This window comes from Camarhynchus parvulus, chromosome 24 (assembly GCF_901933205.1).
Source record: "Camarhynchus parvulus chromosome 24, STF_HiC, whole genome shotgun sequence".
NCBI classification, from domain to species: Eukaryota; Metazoa; Chordata; class Aves; order Passeriformes; family Thraupidae; genus Camarhynchus; species Camarhynchus parvulus.
This window is the reverse complement of record NC_044594.1, coordinates 1118255-1129422: the sequence shown is the minus strand read 5'-3', so window position 1 is coordinate 1129422 and position 11168 is coordinate 1118255. Positions and strand designations below refer to the sequence as shown.

Genomic DNA, 11168 nt, shown 5'->3' with positions numbered 1-11168 from the left:
ACGGAGCAGCGGCGCCCCGCGCCCGCCTCGCCCCGCCGCGGGAGCCCGGGCACGGGACGAGCCTTCCCCTTTTGTTTTCTTTCCGAACTGCCAGCGCTTGAGACATGTTTCTATTACACACGTGCCTGCAACCTGCACTGCTTCTCCGACAGGGCTGCGGCTGCCGGGGGGACTGGGAGCTTCTCGCGGACTCGGACTGGGAGGCTGCTGGGTTGAGCACAGGCAAGAGGGTGCCGGGCAGGGCAGGGGCCGGGCAGGGTGGGTGCCGTGCCCGGGGCCGGGCGCTGGGCACCGGGGGCCCGCTGGGCGCTGGCGGTGCTGAGCTGAGGTGGCTGGGAGCTGCTGCCGCTGCATCCAGAAGGTTTCTGGAGCAGGGAAGGATGCTCAGGGCCGGCCGTGCAGATGGCGTGGCGTGGGAGGATGGGAGGAAGCAGGGCTGTGATAAGCACACTGGAGAGCCAAATCAGCCGCAGGCCCGTGCCTCGGTGTCTCCCTCCCACAGCAGGGCTGGGGAGGTGCCCGTGTCCCAGGGCCATCCCTGGGGGCAGGGGGGCTTCTCCCCAGGCAGCCACCTGGCCTGGTGCTGCCCCCTCCCCTCTCTCTGGAGCTCGATGCTTTTGATGCTGGTGCCGAGGCTGAGCTCGTTACGTGGATGTTTTTGTGTGAGATTCCGGGGGAAAGCAGCCAATTGTGTTTCCCTTTTGCCGTGGCAGGGAGGGAGCACAGCCGAGCCCAGGCCAGGGGAGCCGGGCTGGGGCTGTGCCACAGATCCCCTGGGCAACCCTGGGCAAGTTGCTCTGCCTCTCCATGCCTCAGTTTCCCCGACTGTAAAATGGGGACAAAAATACTGCTCTACCTCACGGGGTGGGTGTGAGGTTTCCTTGGCTATGAGGGGTGAGTGGATTCATGGGATGTGACACACAAAGTGGGTGAGCTACATCTGAGCTTGACAATTTCCTTCAAAACGTGATTTGTTCCCTATTTCTCCAATTTGTGGGTGTCTGACAGTGACGCTGCGGGACAGGCAGCTCCCCTGGCCCCACAGTAAATCGGGATTCTCAGCTGAGCCATGGGTTGCTGTGGGGTGCCCTGGCAGAGGCGCTGGAGTGGGAGCAGGTGAGGATTTGGTGGCCAAGGTGGCAAGGAAAGGCTGGGTGCTACTTTCTCTGGAGATGCTGGAGCACAGCGGGCTGGTCACCCCAGGCTGGGCCTGGGGACACCCACTAGAGCAGGGCTGTGTGCTCAGGACAGGGGACAGGTACTGGCACCGAGACCTCCCAGCCACCCCGAGAGACCCCGGCCCGCCCCTGGAGGAGCCCTCCCGCGGGGGAGGACAGCGAGGAGGCGACGAAGGGAGTTTTTTAAAGACTATTTTTAGCTGTCCTAACCTGTTGGCCTTTTTTAGCCGGCGCGTGGACGCGGCTCCACTTCCTGCCGGATATGCAATGCTGCACTATGCATGGATTAATCCTCTGGCTCGCTGGGAAACGGCCACAAAAGCACTTTTGGGAATGCGAGCCCGTGATCACACGGGCGCTCCGGGGGAGCGGGCTGCCCTGGGGGCTTGTGCCAGCACCAGCGGGGTCCCTGCTGTCACCGGGGCTTTGGGGGGCTGCAGGGGCACCCTGGGGGTGTGTGCTGCCACAGACACGTGTGTGTGCCCAAGCACAGGTAGGGCTGCGTGGGGGGAAGCTGCGGGTAAGCACAGGGGGGGGTGTGCGCCGGGCTCTGTGATGATTTACAGCACATCTTTGCACTGTAGAGGTTTAGTTAGCTTTGCCTTGAATGAAATAAAGTTTACGTTTACTAGAGAAACTCGCCGGTGTTTGGGGTTGCTGTGGGTGTTTGTTTAGGTCTGGGGGAGCGGCTGAGTAAAAACAACCCTGTGAGGAAGCAGGAGGAAGGCTCGGGAGGCTGAGTGAAAAAACAAATCCTTTCCTTTAATGGGAATAGGGGGAGGCTGTAGAGCACCAACATCATTTCTCTCTGTACAACAGGAGTGAGCTGACAGCAGCCTGGCCCCCCAGGAGCCATCCTGCCACAGCGGGGTCAGCACAGGGCAATAAATTAATCCTCCTCCGGAAGGGAGCTTGGGCCAGCGAGATTCCTTCAGTGGCCGCCACTCCGAGTCACCCTTTGCCTCCTTGGCTGGGCTCTGGCACCCTAAATCACAGCTGCCACGAGGCTTTGGGAGCCGCGCTCACCTTCCCTGGCTGGAGATCCGTGGCCCTGCTGCTGCCAGAGCCAGGGCAGAGGGATGGGAAGGGAGGCTCGGGGCGAGGAGCGACCTGTTCCGGCAGGTCTCAGAGCTCTGACTGCGAGGAGAGAGAGGCACAGAGGGCATTGAAGGCTCTGAAAGGGCGGCCAGAGCAAGAGGAAAGCAGCAGAAAGTGTCCTTCGGGGAGCAGCTCAGCGAAAGGAGCTGCAGGACGGCACTGACCCTGCGCACGGCGTAGATCCAGTCCAGGTAGGCACGGACACTGGTGTAGACGCCGGGAGTGCTGGGGGTGCCGCAGCCCTGGCCCCAGCTGACGATGCCCACGACCTGCCAGTGCCCTCCCGAGTACAGCAGGGGCCCGCCGCTGTCCCCCTGGCAAGGACGGACCCTCAGGATGGCGCCGCAGAGCCACAGCCGTGCCCAGAGCAGCTCGTCCCTCACAGGAGCCGTGGCACAGATGGGTATGAGCCCGCCCAGCCCCTGCCCAGCCCAGCCCCGCACCTGGCAGGTGTCCACGCCGCCCTGGGGCAGGCCGGCACACAGCATCCTGTCGGTGACATCGCCGTGGTAGGCGGCCAGGTTACAGCTCTGCTCGTCGATGAGCTCCACCTCAGCCTGCTGCAGGCGCTCCGACAGCTTCCCTGAGGGACACACGGCCTCTCAGAGGGACCCTCTGCTCCTGCTGGGGGCTCTGCCTTGTCCCTGCCACCCCCGGGCTGTGCCACTCACCGTGCTCCTCTGTGTAGCCCCAGCCGATCACCCACAGGGGGGTGCCCGGCACCAGCTCCTCATCAAAGTAGGGCAGGCAGATGGGCTTGGTGCTGTCTGGAAAGGAGATGTGCGGGGGGCTCACAGGGAAGGGGCCCAGGCTGGCTGGGGACAGCCACCAGCTGGGCACCCACTCGGTGCCACGCCGGGCATTGCCAGCCCAGCCCGATGCTCAGTGCCAGCAGGGGACACTGTGACCCCTGCCCAGGCAGGGCTCTGCCAGGCGCACCTGAGTCGTGCACGGGGGAGCGCAGCTTCACCAGGGCGATGTCGTTGTCCTTGGGGGACGCGGGTGTCACCTCGGCCAGGAACACCTTCTCCACGGCGATGGTGGCAGCGCCCGACAGCAGGTCCGAGCCGGCCCTCACACGCCAGCTCTGGATGATGGGGTTGTTCCTGTGCACAGACAGCGCTGCTGTCACCCGCGGGGACAGCCCCAGAGCCCCCGCCAGCCACCTGGTTGGTTGGTCTCAGCGAGCGTACAGAGATATCATATTATAGCGAGGGGCCAGCAGGAGAAAATAAGGTACAGAGGTTCCTGGGTGATGGCGAGAGTGCTGAGGGTGTAGTTACTGCTGAGGAGGAGAACGGAGAGAAGGAGAATTGCTAGGGTGACCTCATAGGGGATTGTCTGAGCTACTGCCTGTAGTGCCCCAATCAGGGCGTATTGTGAATTGGAAGCTCAGCCTGATCACAGGATGGAGGACACTGCTAAGCTCCACACGGCTAACAGGATGAGTAGGCCTAGGCTAACAGGAGACAGGAGATCTGAGCTCAGAGCCTCGGGGCAGCGCTCACTCACTTGAAGCAGTGCGCGGCCGTCAGCACCCAGCCGGGCCCGATGATGCTGCCCCCGCAGATGTGCTCCTTCCTGTACTGCAGGCTCACCTGCCAGGGCCACGCCTCGATGGCGGCCGGGCTGCCCCCCAGCACCCGCGGGGTCCGCACGCTCTGCCCGCAGTCTGTGGGGACACGGGGACACGGGGGACACGGCAAGCCCGGGGACAGCAGCGTGCCCAGGGTGCCTCATCCCCACAGTGCCACTGCCACCCCTCGTCCCCAGGCTTGCTGGAAGGGGTCCAGCCACCCCCTGCCTGCTCCAGCCCCCCGCATAATTAAACTGATAATTAGTTTAATCAGGGTAATTTGCCAGGGAAGGTAAAGCCATGCGGGCAGCTGGGTAAGCCTCCCTTAGGTGTTCCATTGCTGGGAGGTTTGTGCTGGCTTAACGAGGTGAGCAGTAATTAAATCCATCTTTCCTCATGCAAACACTGCGGAATGGGCTTGGGATGGAGCCACACTCCCACGGGGCCGTGCCAGGAGAGAGGCCCCAGTGCCCACATGGCCCAGGCACCACGGTGGTACTTACTGGAACAAAAGAGTGATACAACCAGCCCCGAGAGGCATTTCCTGCAGGAGGAAGGGAGAGAGTTGGGTTTGGCTCCCCTGCCAGGCACCAGAGGCTGCTGCTGGGGTGCACACTGTCCCCACTCACCTGCCTGGCTCAAGCACCTGGAGGCTCCCGTTGCTCAGCACGACCTCGCGGGGAGGCAGAGGCTGCCCCGCGCTCACCTCCACGCCCTGGAAAGTTGGGGTGCTGGAAGACATGGGGAGACAGGGCTTCAGGTGTGGGGGAGACAGACGCCGGATCCCATAGGAAAAAGGAGCGTCTGTGGGACAAGGGGTGCCAAAGTGGGATGTCACAGCCCTGGAGGGCCCAGGGACAGGAGCAGCTGAAGGAGGGGACAGAACTCCCTGCTATGCAGAGGGGTGAGCAGGTGGCTCTGGGGGAACTCAGGGGGCTCCCTGCTGTTGCATTTGGGACCTGGAAAATGCCAGGTTTGACTCAGTCTGGGCTCCTGCAGTGGCTCAAACACCAGAACCCATCTTAAAAGGGACGTGCAGGGCGCTGAGCCTCCCTCCCCAGGTGAGCTGTGTTGGAGCCCTGGGCTGCTCTGGGGAGGGCAGGGCTGCAGGTAGGGGGCATGGAGGCAGAGCAGGGGCAGGGCAGGGTGCCCGTGGGCTGGGACAGAGCAGGGCACAGCACTCTGCTCTCACAGGAGCCTGCCAGGCTCCGAGCCAGCTCCTGGGTACCCACAGAGTGCTCTGCATGCTGGGACGGACTGAAACCATTAGTGCAGAGCTCAGAGTGCTTCACAGATCAGCAGAGCCCCGTCCAGAGGAGCTTTTAAGGAGGAGGGAAGGGAAAGCAGGGCAAGCAGCCAGGTACCTGCTGTAGCCCATCTGCTCACAGGCAGCTCTGGCCAGCGCCGGGGTGAAGTGGTCGTGGCACACACAGGACCAGGTGCCCGTGTGGCTCTGGAGCACCTGCAGGATGGATCTGTCTTTGGACACGCGGGCTGGAGGCAGACACAAAGTCAGCTGTGGGGCGGGGTGGCCGCAGCAGCCCGGCCCCCCGAGCTGTGTTGGCGTGTCCTGCACTCACCCCCGGCTGGTGGCCCCTCAGAGAACCACTGGGGACAGTTGGCCTCATCCTCGCCCTGCAGACAGTCCAGCTGCCCGTCACACACCTGCTTCAGCGGCACCAGCTTCAGGGGCTGCTTGCAGAACAGGTAGTGGTGGTCCAGGTAAATCTTCACTGCAGGGAGAGGGGGGCTCAGTGCCGAGCTCCAGCCCCTGGGCAGGCTCAGGGGGATCAGCGGGGAGCTGGGTCTGTGCTGGCTGAGCCGTGGCCACGGGGAAGGAGGGGCAGAGATCAGGAGCTGTACCCAGGAACCCAATGGCGACCAGGCAGGCCAGGGTGAGCACCACGGCCAGGACGAGGATCCCGACCCTCTTGAAGGACTCCGATGCCCTGGAGGATTTGGGTCTCGTGTAGGGACCTGAAACACAGAGGAGTGCGGCCCTGCATGGCTGGGCTCAGCCTGGCACCTGAAACACAGAGCAGCGTGGCCCTGCATGGCCAGGCTCAGCCTGGCACCTCTCATCCCCCCCAGCTCCCAGCCGTGTTACCTCTGCCATTGAGCCGCTCCGAGGCCGAGTCCTGCAAAGCAGAGAGGAAAACAGTCGTGAGCTGAAACTGAGAGAGCAGCTGGAAGGTAGGAGGGGCAGCTGTAGCCAGGGTGGTTGGCCCCGTGCTGAGCTCACAGCCCAGGGAGGGCAGCAGGGATGAGCAGGGACACTGCCCCAGCCTTCACCTGAGGTGACTTTAGAGCTGCCAGGAGAGGGGTGGCTTGTGCTGAGGCAACAACACCCAGCTCTGGGTCACCCAGGGTCACCTGCTGCCTTGTTCCCATAGACACCACCTGTGCAGTTCCAGTAAGTGGCTGTCAGTGGCACAGAGTTACCGTCATTAACACACCTGAGGCTTAAAAAGTCACAGGTGTTGCGAAAGAGGCTCCTTCTGGTGTGCAGAGACACCCTGAGTCAAAATACACACGCCCGCGGGGCTGTGGCACAGGGCATGTCACCACGGGGGGGTTGTGGCTCCAGCAGGGTCAGAAGGGGGTGGCACAGCCCGGGTGCTCCTGCCGGGCTGCAGGGACACCGGAGGAACCAGCCCGAGCCAGGGGAACCTGCGCTCCCAGGGCGGGGAGGGCTGTGCCGCTGCTAAGAGACGGGATAAACACAGCCGGGGCTGGAGAGGGGATGAGTCAGGCATCGATCCGCTTGAGCTGCTCAGAGTTATCTCAGAATTGTCCTCCTGTGACAGCTCCTCGTACGAGAAACCCGGGACCATGGGCGGGCAGGTGCTGTGAGCCTGTGGTGGGTGGGTGGGCTGGAGCCCCCTCGGGAGGTTCAGGTGGCACTGTCGGTGTCTGCTCCGTGTTTTCCAGCCGTGGTTGTGCCGTGCCACAGAGCGGCTGCCTGGAAAGGTGTTCCTGCTGCACTGAGCCTGCTCCCTGCCAGCCCCAGTGAGCTCTTCTCTTTTGCTGCTGCTCCTGGGCTCTGCCACCGCAGGTAAGACGAGGATTTCGCACGAGCAGAGGGAAGGGCGGTTAAACCTGGGGTGATAAACCCACAGATCCAGGTGCACGATGCAGGAGGGTTTGGGAGCCTTTGCTCCAAGAGCAGCACAGTGTGGAGATGATGGAGTTTGTCACACCAGGGGAGAGCAGAGGTCCCTGTGCCATGCCGGGCTCAGAGGCCTGGCAGAGCAGTGCGGGGGCACTGGGGCTGAGTGCCAAGGTCAGAGGAGAGGGGAGCCCTCCCTGGCCGGGTCACAGTGCCAGGGCATGCTCAGCCATGCACACACACCCTTCCAGCAGGGTTTACAGCGAGTGCCAAGCCATTATCCCTGGGCTGGCTCACAAAGGCAGCCTGGCTGCGTGAGCCAGGAGCTGTTGCCTCCCTGCCGTGTCCCTGCAGCGTGCCTGGGGCTGCTGGCATTGGGAACAAGCCGTGACCTGTGCAGGGGAGGACTGGCTCCTGCCTGGTGCCGTGTGGCCGTGTCCCAGCACGTTGGAGTCTGGCTCCTTGAGGAAATGCCAGCAGCCTTCCTCCCAAAGCCAGGCTCAGCTGGCACCCGGGCCCAGTGTGGGCAGCTTGTGCCAATTCCCCACCCCTGGACGGGCTCTGGGGTGCAGAGCCTGTTTCCTGGTGCCAGGGAGCTGCTGGGAGCAGGAGGGCAGGGTGGGAAGGAGAACCTGAGCCCTGCATCTCCCACCTCGCTGCCCTTCCTGAGGCACTGCTCTGTGGAGAAGGGAAGAGCTCCCAGAGGCTGGGCAGTTTTGTAATGCTGCCCCAACATCTGCCAGCCCAGGGCCCGTGGGGCTGGTCCTGCCTCATGCTGACCTCCTGTGTCACCTGGGCCTGGGCCGGGCACCTCCTGGATAATGGGATCCTAACGGTTCCCGTGGGAACAGGCCCGGGTTGGGATGGATCCTGCAGGGCCCACGGCAGCAGCACGGCTGGCCCTCTGTCCCCACAGGGCCCAGAGCTGTCCCCATCACATCAGACACCACCCAGAGCTGTCCCCATCTCCTCATCCCCTGCTGGGTTCCTTTCCAAGACACCAGGTCTGGTGTGAATGCACATGAGATGAGTGATTACTGGTTTTTGGGGTTTTTTTCATTTTCTTCAGTCCACGAACTTCTTCTGTTTCAAAGGGATTCAGAGCTTGGGGCTGCCTCTCCATGACTCCTCTCAAGCCCCACCATGAGCAGGAGCTGCACTGGTTAAATCCAAAGCCAGAGCAGGAGTGGAGGCACATGATTTCCTGCAGAGCTCCATGCTGCCGTGACTGATTGAGCTCCCTTGCTGCGTTCTCCTGGAGCTCTCCACGGCCCCGTGGCCATCCCAGCCCCAGCTGTGCCCGTGCCAGCCCAGGGGCCGCGCACTTCTGCAGAGCCTCTTCCCCCCTTTGAGCAGGGATCCGTGCTGGGGTGCAGGGTGTGCTGAGCTGGGCTCTGTCCCTCCTTCGGGAGCAGCTGGGACGTTCCCTCAGCCAGCCGAGCTTCTCAGGGTGATCCGATTGCGAGGGTGACTCCCCGGCTGGGGGATTTACCCGGTGGGTGTGTGCAGGCACTGCAGAGCCAGCTCCCCGCCCTGCAGGGCTGATGTGCCACTGTCCTGCTGCTGCTGCTGCTGCTGGAGGGTTTGCAGTGCCCGGCGAGCCTGGCCATACCCCTGTGCCCTCCTGGGGAAGTGCCTCCCTGCCAGGGAGGGACTGCCTGGGGTTTGGGGGTTTGGTGCCCGTGGCTCTTCCTGCACTGCAGAGTGCTGCAGGTGTGTCCCCGGGCTGAGCAGAGGCACTGGGGGCTGTGTTAGGAGGGCCTGGCTCTCCCCCAGGCCGTGCCCAGGAGGGGGATCAGACCCTTCGGGAGGTCCTGCTCCCCTTGGAATGGGGGACACTGCCTTGCTTGTCTGCTGCCTGGGCCGGGAAAGGGAAAGGCAGCCCCAGAAATGTGGGAACGAGAGCTGGGGGGCCACCCAAGCACCGTGCCCAGCCACAAAAGGGTTTGAGGAGCAGGGAAGACCCTTCCTTGGCACCCAAGCTCTGTGCACAGCCACGGAGGGGTGTGAGGAGCAGGGAAAACCCTTCCTGGGCTGCTGGGGAGCAGCAGCTCCTTGGCTCTGGGCTGCCCCATCCTCTCAGCACCGCTCCGGGCTGGGAGCACGGCCGGGCACGGGGTATTCGTGGGGCTGGTGCCCATCCCGGGGCTGGGGGCAGCGCTGCCAGAGACTCACCATGTCCGTCCAGCTCCGGCGGGGTCCTTTGCCCACGGAAACGCGGCGGCTGTGCCCGGTGCGGGCCCGGGGAGGCTGCGGCTGCCCCGCAGCCGGCCCGCGATGCTCCCGCAGCCCGTGCCCTGCGCTCCGCGCCCGCTCCGTGCCCACGCCGCGCTCGCACTGGGGCAGGACCGCCCCGGCCCTCCTTAAAACCCACAAGGGGAGTTGTGAAACAGGAATTCTGGTTTGTATTGTAATCCAACACCGGTCTATCAGCAGCACCATCACCCGCGCTAATCTCCCGAGCATCTGCACCGCAGGTGACTCACCTGCCGGGCTGCTGTCACCAAACGGCTTATCAGGAGGGAACGGACTGATTTTTCCTGCTCCTCCTGATAAGAGGATCCACGGCCACCCCGCTCTTTGTGCGGCTCTTCCGCGTTGCGCGGGGTTGTTGTCAAAGCGAGGTTCGAGTAGGTGAAGGAGGAAAGGAGGAGAGCTTGTGCTCCGGGTCACTCGGGCTGTGTGTCCCCGCCGGGGCCGGGTCACGGCTGGCAGGGCTGGGGGGTTAAGGGGAAGGCAGGGGGTGCCCGTGGGAGGTGACCCCAGGCTGCAAGGGGGGCACCATGGGGTGATCTCGGGATGGCTGAGGGCCTGTGATTATCCGGGAATAACCAAGCCCTCTGGGATGGAGCCGCTTGCCTTAGCCTGGCAGGATGGGAGGGAGGTTGAGGAGTGCAGGAGGCAGCGCCGAGGGGGTGAGGGGGCCCAGGGAGCGGGCTGGGCTCGGGGAGGCTGCTGGCTGCCCTCTGCCACTCCTGCTGGAGGTGCTGGGCGTGCAGGATGTGCCGAGCAGCTAATTACCCCATTCTCCTGTGGAAATGCAGCTAATTACCCCCTTCTCCCGTGGAAATGCAGCTTTCCCAATGGCCCTGCTGCTGCCAGCGGGACACTGCAGAGCACCCACGGCCTGCAGCTCCTCAGGGAGCTGTGCCAGCTCAGCCCTGCCAGCAGGGATCCTGCCAGCTCCCACAGCCTGGCCAGGCATGCTCCTGTGGCTCTGCAGTGAGGGACACCCTCCCCGCATTCACACTGAGCATCCAGCCCCCGCAGGGGGGTGTGGGCACCTCAGCCCTCGTGGTCCCTGCAGTGCCCAGAGGACGTGGGATGTGCAGCCAGGGATGTAGGGTCCTGTGCTGCTGTGGCAGATTTCAGCTTGAGAAATGTCTCACGGGCTGCAGCAGTGGGAGCTGGGCAGGCCTTGGGTCCCTGGTGCACCTGGCGGGTCCTGGCAGCCTCCCCAGAGCATCCCAGGGCCAGCAGTGCTGCCGTGGAAGGGAGAGCGGCCCGGGAGCCATGGCAGGAACAGCCAGTCCTCCCCTGGGGACCCGCAGGCCCTGAGACTGCAGCTGAGCTTTGCAGGTGTTGTGTCACAGCCCCAGAGCCTCTGGGGCTTTTCTTCCTGGATGCCACTGCCACCCTTCCCTGCTCCCAGAGCGGCCATGGCACAGCCTTCTGGGCATCCGGCTCTGCTGGGGTCGGGCAGAGGGCAGGCTGGGCTGGCCAGGGCTGAGTGACCGTCCCTGAGCCCCACGGACACACCCCCATCCCATCCCATCCCATCCCATCCCCCCCCCTCCCCCCCCCATCCCCCCTCCCACCCTCCCATCCCATCCCATCCCATCCCATCCCATCCCATCCCATCCCTGTTCTCTCCAAGGCAAGGAGCAATCCCGCCCAGTTCCCCGCTGTTAAGGGTCACAGCTTGTCACTTTTCCCTGCAGCCACTTTTGTCGCTTTTCCCTGCAGCCACAGGAGGTGGTTTTCCCTCTTTCTACAAACAGGAGCCGATTCCTAAGAGATGCTCTGGTTTGGGACTTGGAGATGATCAAGTAGAGCTGTAAGTGCCTCATTCTGGGATGTGTCTGACTGGGGGCAGCTGCTGAGGGTCCCCTCCGTCCTTCCCTGTCCCCTGGGTGCTGCCTGAGCCCCAGCCTGGTTCTGCATGGGCCTCTGCCCCTTCCTGCCTGCTGGGAGGTGGCAATCGGAG

At 63.7% G+C, this 11168-nt stretch overlaps 1 protein-coding gene across 1 annotated transcript; it reads right to left on the bottom strand.

The window, feature by feature from the left end:
* Nucleotides 1–2159: 2159 nt before the first annotated feature.
* On the bottom strand, nucleotides 2160–9256 carry TMPRSS4 (transmembrane serine protease 4). The gene is made up of 13 exons (XM_030964952.1): nucleotides 9137–9256; nucleotides 5960–5990; nucleotides 5716–5829; nucleotides 5433–5585; nucleotides 5217–5346; nucleotides 4482–4583; nucleotides 4356–4396; nucleotides 3789–3948; nucleotides 3216–3382; nucleotides 2948–3043; nucleotides 2720–2859; nucleotides 2441–2590; nucleotides 2160–2315 (listed from the first exon to the last, which is right to left on the bottom strand). Exons 1-13 carry the CDS (start codon nucleotides 9137–9139, stop codon nucleotides 2304–2306), a joined length of 1299 nt encoding a protein of 432 aa, XP_030820812.1. The 5' UTR covers nucleotides 9140–9256; the 3' UTR covers nucleotides 2160–2303.
* Between the last annotated feature and the right edge of the window lie 1912 nt (nucleotides 9257–11168).

Coding starts and splice junctions, on each gene's coding strand:
- TMPRSS4 (XM_030964952.1), bottom strand. Junction 5,830..5,959: donor GGAGCGGCTCAATGGCAGAG/GTAACACGGCTG, acceptor TCTGTGTTTCAG/GTCCCTACACGAGACCCAAA. Junction 4,584..5,216: donor GAGCAGATGGGCTACAGCAG/GTACCTGGCTGC, acceptor CATGTCTTCCAG/CACCCCAACTTTCCAGGGCG.